We start from the raw sequence: 7084 nt of genomic DNA on the forward strand, positions 1-7084 counted from the left end.
CACGGGTTTTCCCCCTTTCCGAAAGAGGCACGCCCCTGCCTCTCGCGAAAGCACAACCGTGCCTCTTGCGGAAGCAAAACCATGCCTCTCACGGAAGGAAAAAAACATAAAACGCGTTTTTTTTCGTTTCCGAGAGGCACGGCCGTGACTCTCGCGAAAGCACAACCACGCCTCTCACGGAAGCAAAACTGTGCCTCTCGTGAAAGAAAAAAAACAGAAAACATGTTTTTTTCGTTTCTGAGAGGCACGTCCGTGACTCGCGAAAACACAACCGTGCCTGTCGCGGAAGCAAAATTGTGTCTCTCGTGGAAGAAAAAAACAGAAAACACGTTTTTTTCGTTTCTGAGAGGCACGGTCGTGACTCTCACGAAAGAACATCCGTGCCTCTCGCAGAAGCAAAACCGTGCCTCTCACGGAATAAAAAAAATAGAAAACGCGTTTTTTTTCGTTTCCGATAGGCACGGCTGTGACTCTCGTGAAAGTACAACCGTGCCTCTCGCGGAAGCAAAACCGTGCCTCTCGTGTAAGGAAAACAACAAAAAACGTGTTTTTTCCTGTTTCCATGAGGCACGGTCGTGACTTTCGCAAAAGCACAATCGTGCCTTTCGTGGAAGCAAAACCGTGACTCTCGTTAAAGAAAAAACGCATTTTTTCACGCAAAAAAAAAATCATTTGAATTTTTTTTGACTCAAAAACTAAGGAAGACGGGTGGAAAACCGAAACGTCGAAAAATCGGGAAAAACCGTTTAGAAAGCCGAAAACGTGTGCGAAAAAATAAAACAACAAAATCTGAAGGAAGCGCCCAGAGCGCGACACGGGGCGGGCGGCTGAGAGCGCGCCAAGTGGCGCTCATCGTTACGAGGCTCCCGAAGGAGCGCTCGTTAACTAGTTGCTCCCGGAATTTCTGGGATCATGCTTATAGTTTCATGATTTAATAAAAAGAATATTTAAGGAAAAAAACGATTAACAGTGTGCGGCCCAGTATAGACGTTTTGGAACTGCAAGGCCCATTGAATTCCTATGGTGCAGATCGATGCGACGTTCAGACACGTTAAGCAGAGAGGCCGCAAGAAAACGGAAGCAGCAGCAGCAGCGCGACCACGAGCTTGGATTTGGGAAAGATCGTGCCGACGGCCGGCTTCCTCCACTGCCGCGCCGCCGTCCTCAGCGCCCCTGTTCTCTGGGGGAGGTGCGCGAGCGGGCGGTGCGGCCTCACCGTCTCGGTCTCGTCCTCCAATGGTAGGTCTGCTTTTACCTGCCCCCCTTCTTGTATTTTCCTGTGGAATTGTTTGAGATCTTGGAGTTCAGTTCAACAATAGTAAGATGAGGTTCGAACCTGCTAGGAGCCGAATCTTAGTATTACTGCTCATACCGATTTCATGGTCCATTCTGAAGTCATAGCGGTTCAGTTGAGTCCGGTAAGATTTAATTCCAACTTCTTTGCTAATTATCCTTAGCTGGCAAAATTAGAGATCCAATTGGGCGTTGTTGAGATCAATCAGGTGTTGAATATACATGGCAGGATAGTTTCCTTGTGCAATATTCAGTTACAAACTTGTGATTTCAGAAGTCTATTTCTGATGTTTAAGTTCAGACTGCGCGCTTGGACATACACTGAAGTAACAATGGTTCATATTTAACGGTGTAGGTGCAGCTGGGCTCTCCGCATTGAGTGACTCGAAGAAATGCAGGAGCTCATGGACAGCATCCGTGTCATCAGGCTCAAAGTACCCGTGGGCTTTCCTTTCCTTTAACATTAATTTTTCCAAATTTATTTTCTTTTAGCTCATAAGATAAATTATGTCAGAAATAGAATTTTCTTATGTGGAATTGAGTACATACAAATAAAGTTATATAGAGTAGCTAATACATGGCCGACCACTGCTACTGAATTCAGTGATCTCCACACAGTTGTCTGAGGACGTTTGTGCTATGGTTGATTGAGATTCACTTGATTGAGTATGCACGTCAATATTCAAGTTGGGTTGTTCACATGCATGTTCTGCGTACAACATCACAAAGTACAGATGCATTTTTTGTCCACGAGATCCGGCACTATTATATCTAGAATGAGCTTTCCCAAGCTCATTTTGACATGTGAAAGCTATTCACCTGCGTTCATCTGAATCAGTCTTAGTTCAAGGAACTGTGCCCTTTATGCCTGGATCAGGGGCTTTATAATTTCAACAGAGGCTCTATTATGTCTAAGATTGGATCTAATATAGGTCTAAACTAGGGCTTTACTTCTGTTGTCTTGGCCGTCGAAGTAGAAGGTGCCCCTTCTGGTTCCAGCACATGGGTATTTATACCCGGTCATGTGTCTATTGGACGCCTTCCTTTCTTGGTCTCCTGGTTGCGAACGCCTTGAGCCTCCTAATCTTGATCTCTGAATGGTGGATGTGTCGGCCTCTTTCCCGTGTGACTGGTGAACTCCCTTTCACCTGAGGCCTTGACATTAAGGAAGGAGGCGCCGTTATAGATGTTCTCTTTAGCATACAAGTTTTCCCCTTTTAGAGGTAAGATTAAGCGTTTGAGCGACTCTGAAGAGGGCATGGCATGATGCGGTATGGGGAATTTCAACTTCCCACCGGCATAGACCAGGGCCGGTGAGTTGAGATTCCACCCATAACGACCAACATCACAATGATGAGACCAAAGCAATGCATTAATCAAGATCGAGTAGCTCCCATCGCCCAACCTCTCTAGGAGGCACTTTTTAAAAGAAGTAACTGAAATTAGTAGATAACAGTAGACAACAACAAGTCTATAGTTCAGTAAGAAAGAAATAAAAACTAAACCTGTAAATCTATATCTATTAATTCATATCGAAACACTTTCTGAAGCACTATACATGACAGAAGCAACTTGCACGCATAAAAACAGTGCAAAGTCCAAAAAATAGACCTAATTAGGGAAAACGACAAGGACATAACAAATGATTGAGTGCGTCTTTCTTCCTTGGCCTGAAGCACCCGTTTTTGTGGAATTGCTGATGGATGACCGAATCCCTTCAATAGCACCTCCACCTCATTATCCTGGACTAGCGGCATCTCCCACTTCGCCATCTCAGCCTCCTACTCTTTCTTCTCAACTGTCCGTACTTCCAATATGTCCTTCCATGTCTCCATCTATTTGTATACTGATTACAGACTCTCCATAAATCCTCATGTTAATGGGAGAAAATACGATAGATATGAGCCAACGGTCCAATCTACAATGGTGCAAATGAACTTCAGGGGGACTGGATCAATTCCTGTAGCCAAATTAAGGAAAGAAAAACACTATCCAATGTTTCTTTATGAAATGACCCAGTCCGATAAATGTTCATCTACTAATTTCTTCTTTTGGCCGTCTCTGCCATTTCATATATAATCTTCCAAGCCTACGTCCCAACCTAGGTCTCTAAAAGAAGAAGTAACATGAAAATACCTCAAAAAATGCCAATCGTGCCCCTGATCTCCTCATCCTCCATTCTCAGAGACACAAATTTAATATTATGGAGAGTGTTGGGATTTAAAATGATGGTGAGGGTAAGGTTTTTATAACTGATTGGTTTCTCTGTTTGACTCCCTAGTGACGAACTGCGAACTATAGTGACGGTGAAATATGATATCCTTAATTTTAATTTATATCAACTCTATCATCATATTTTTATATTGGCATTACGTTGCCGCAACGTAGCAACACCACACAATATTAATTACTAGGGTCTCTTGGACGAAAAACGGGAAGAGCCATCATGCATGCTTTAGATAAACTAATGTTAGTATAGTAGGATCTGACTATCGTGTAGAAGGTCTGATTTTCAAGTAATTCAGCAACTGAATCTTATTTGATTTAGTCAACCAATTTTTAATTTTTTGCTAAGATTCCTGTGCTTTTTCATGGGGTGATTACAACCTCGTAATGTAGGCAAATTATGATACAACAGTCAGGGCCACATATTGAGACATCATGTACGCTTTCATATGGCAATACAACAATATATAGTCTTACAAAATAAGGGAGATGGCAAACACTTTTTTTAGCATGAGAAACACTATTAAGATGATGAGACTATCGAAGGTGAAATACTTTTTATATATGGAAACAGAACTATTTATTCACTTATTAAACACACATGCCGGCCATAATGTCTTGTTGCCATCTTTAGGAGGACAGTCCGTTTATTCATGGACACATGCCTGGCTAGTATTCCAAACATGGCCCAAGCCTACGATCTACTACATCTTGTTCATACATTGCCAAGATAAAAATAAGCTGACCCTTGTTGGCCATCTGGCACATAGTTTTCTACCCCGTCCATAACAGCTGCAACAGAACCCATCATCTGCTGCTCACTCCACATTGGCTGATGACCCACTTGTTGATTATATATGGAAGGGGAGCACTGAGCTTGGTTGTTCATGACTGTTAACGAGCTCGTCGGAGCCTGCAACTTAAAGCTTGGGTCATTGTTGAGGCCGGTGAAAGAAAGGGCTTGCCGGGTGACAGAATTATTATTTGCTGCCAATAGCTCATTGTCATGGAGCCTGACATCATTGATGCTGTAACGCTTTGTCCCTGACGATGCCTTTTTCTGTATTCTCTTGAAAAACTTTTGTGCATGGCTTGAAACTTGGACAGGGGTCTTAGTGGTGACGAAGTGCTTGGATATGTTTTTCCAGTCGCCACGGCCATAGACTTCCAGCCCATAAAGAAATGACCTGTGAACATAATGTTCAAAAGAATTGTTAGGTTAAATTGTTTACTGAAAGATGAATTGTGCAGTTGTTTTACTGAAGCAACTAATATAGATTGAAGCAAACTACCAATTTGACAGGTTCGAACCACTACAACAACGCATGCTTACTTTTGTTTATTTATGGGTACTGGATAGAATATATGTATATCAGAAATCCATAAGTGAACGAACATTTTGTAGACAACCAAAACATATTACAAATTCAAAATTATCATACCTCTATTTTTCTGTAGTGAAACGACAATCATTACAGGTTATTGATCTGTTTGATTGCGACAAGACGTACCATATCGGAATTTAATGGCCTATTTTACTGCCTTTCTAATTTTTAATCAAGGTCCAATCACATAAAAAATTTAAGCCAAAAAGTAAAGTAAGAAAGAAAGTTCATCAATATCTAATTTGCAGGGATTAGTATTTATTAAAAATGTAAACTGTAAACGTCCAGATATACATTTAGTAAAGTGCAATATCAATTTAACATACCTGCCTCATAGAATTAATTCGCAGAGCTTAATTATCATATGTTGATTTTAAATAAAGAACAACTAAAACTACATGACAAGGAAGAATATAGGTATCGACTAACTTGTGTTCCTCTTTGGTCCAAAACTTTCGTTGATGTGTGGCAACAACTGGTCGATCAACGGAAGTATTGTTCTCCAAGACCACCATCTTGTTCTTGTCTACCATCATCGGAGCCTCCTCCGTCTTCCGGATTCTTGTATCCTCCAGTCCGCAACGAAATGAAAATCCATTATCATCCATGGTTGTATCCTCATCCTCTTGTGCCTCAAAGTTTTCATTAACAAGGCCGCCCATGCTGTAAATGGAAATTGACAGTGTCCAGTGTACATTTAGTAAAGTACAATATCATCACCAACATAAGCTACTGATCTCACATAATAAATATGCACAACATTCTTAATTGGTATATGTTCACTGAAAACAAACAACAATTAAAACTACATGACAAAGGAGAGCATACAACCATGGACGAACCTGTGTTCCTCGTCGGTCCAAAAACCCCATTGATGTGCGGCAACAACTGGTTGGTCTATGGAAATATTGTTCTCCAACACCTCCATCTTGTTACTGTCTGCCATCAGCGGTGCCTCACCCGTCACCGTGATCCCCGTATTCTCCATAGGACAACCAAAGGACAATCCATTATTGTCCATGATTGTTGCCTCCTCTCGTACACCGAAGTTTTCATTCGCATGGTCGCCCATGGTGTAGATACCGTGTGTGCTGCTAGCACCATTCTCCTCCATCGGTAGCTCATAGTTACCGTTGAAAGGGTCACAAAAGGTGAAAATGTTTTGCGGGCTACCACTAGTAACATGGGTCCCCTCCCTCCACTGGGTCATATGCATTTCCACGGCGAGATCAACATAAAGATCTGTTACCTGTTTCATGGTCTTTGAAGGGAACAATGCATGGAGAGAATTCACGATGTAGTTGTGCTTCTTGTTCTTGTCATCATTACTGTCGTACATGATTTTGTTGGTGTTGAGCATAGCAATGAGTGAGCATGCCTCCTCTACCTCGGAAGAGGTCCACCCCTGGTTGACTATTGGATCCATGAGAAAGTGGGTAGTTGAACGCTATAGAATTATGAGGAGTATGAACTATGAAGATGAGTTATAGCTTGGGGATGGAGACTGGGGAGTAAGATAATGTATTTATAGCCCTCTTGTGTGCAGTCCTACTTTTGCTAATTAATTTGGCTCATTTATAGTTTGTCGGTCCATACTAAAGTAGATTGAACTATAGTTAAGATAATTAATTCTTATGATCCTATGAGGAACATCCCAAACTATTTTAAGTTGACCTTGACATTGTGTCTTTCTTTGAAAAAAAATCATTTCTTATTTTGCCAATGCAAATAATTGCCACCGGCCTCCAAATATACTCAAGATTGCTAGAAACAACACGCGCAGGCCTATTGAGTATTGATCAATTTCGGTGTAGATAGATAGGACACGCATCTTGTGCGCATGCATGACATGTGTTCTCATCTTCGAGTGCAAGACCCAAACCATGGTTTCTGCCGCTCTCAAATATGCAAAGCACACAGGATCTAATTCGGTTTTGGCTGCTAGTGACACGTACATCAATGGAATTTTATTGCATACACATTTGCAAATAATTGTTTAATATCTCCCCACGATAACTAGGCTACATATATGATTCACACATTACCAGCGAAGGTAATCATATCTTTTCTCTTAATTTTGGTGACCATTCTTCCCACATCCAACTTACGAAATTCCATCTATAAGCAGATTTCTTGGCTTAGGTCATTTAATGACACTTCATGGTAAAAAGATTCAATAC

The 7084-nt window shown here is 41.5% G+C and overlaps 1 protein-coding gene and 1 long non-coding RNA gene across 2 annotated transcripts; one reads left to right on the top strand and one right to left on the bottom strand.

Annotated features, from left to right (window-relative positions):
- The first annotated feature begins 971 nt into the window (after positions 1-971).
- On the top strand, positions 972-1992 carry LOC125522963. Its single transcript, XR_007290059.1, has 2 exons — positions 972-1239; positions 1649-1992. It is a non-coding gene; the product is annotated as an uncharacterized LOC125522963 (long non-coding RNA).
- Positions 1993-3913: 1921 nt separating this feature from the next.
- Positions 3914-6382, bottom strand: LOC125524715. Its single transcript, XM_048689755.1, has 3 exons — positions 5747-6382; positions 5334-5567; positions 3914-4706 (listed from the first exon to the last, which is right to left on the bottom strand). The coding sequence occupies exons 1-3, from the start codon at positions 6328-6330 to the stop codon at positions 4235-4237; spliced, it is 1290 nt and encodes a 429-aa protein (XP_048545712.1). The 5' UTR covers positions 6331-6382; the 3' UTR covers positions 3914-4234.
- Positions 6383-7084: the final 702 nt, after the last annotated feature.

Source organism: Triticum urartu, chromosome 7, assembly GCF_003073215.2.
Source record: "Triticum urartu cultivar G1812 chromosome 7, Tu2.1, whole genome shotgun sequence".
NCBI lineage: Eukaryota > Viridiplantae > Streptophyta > Magnoliopsida > Poales > Poaceae > Triticum > Triticum urartu.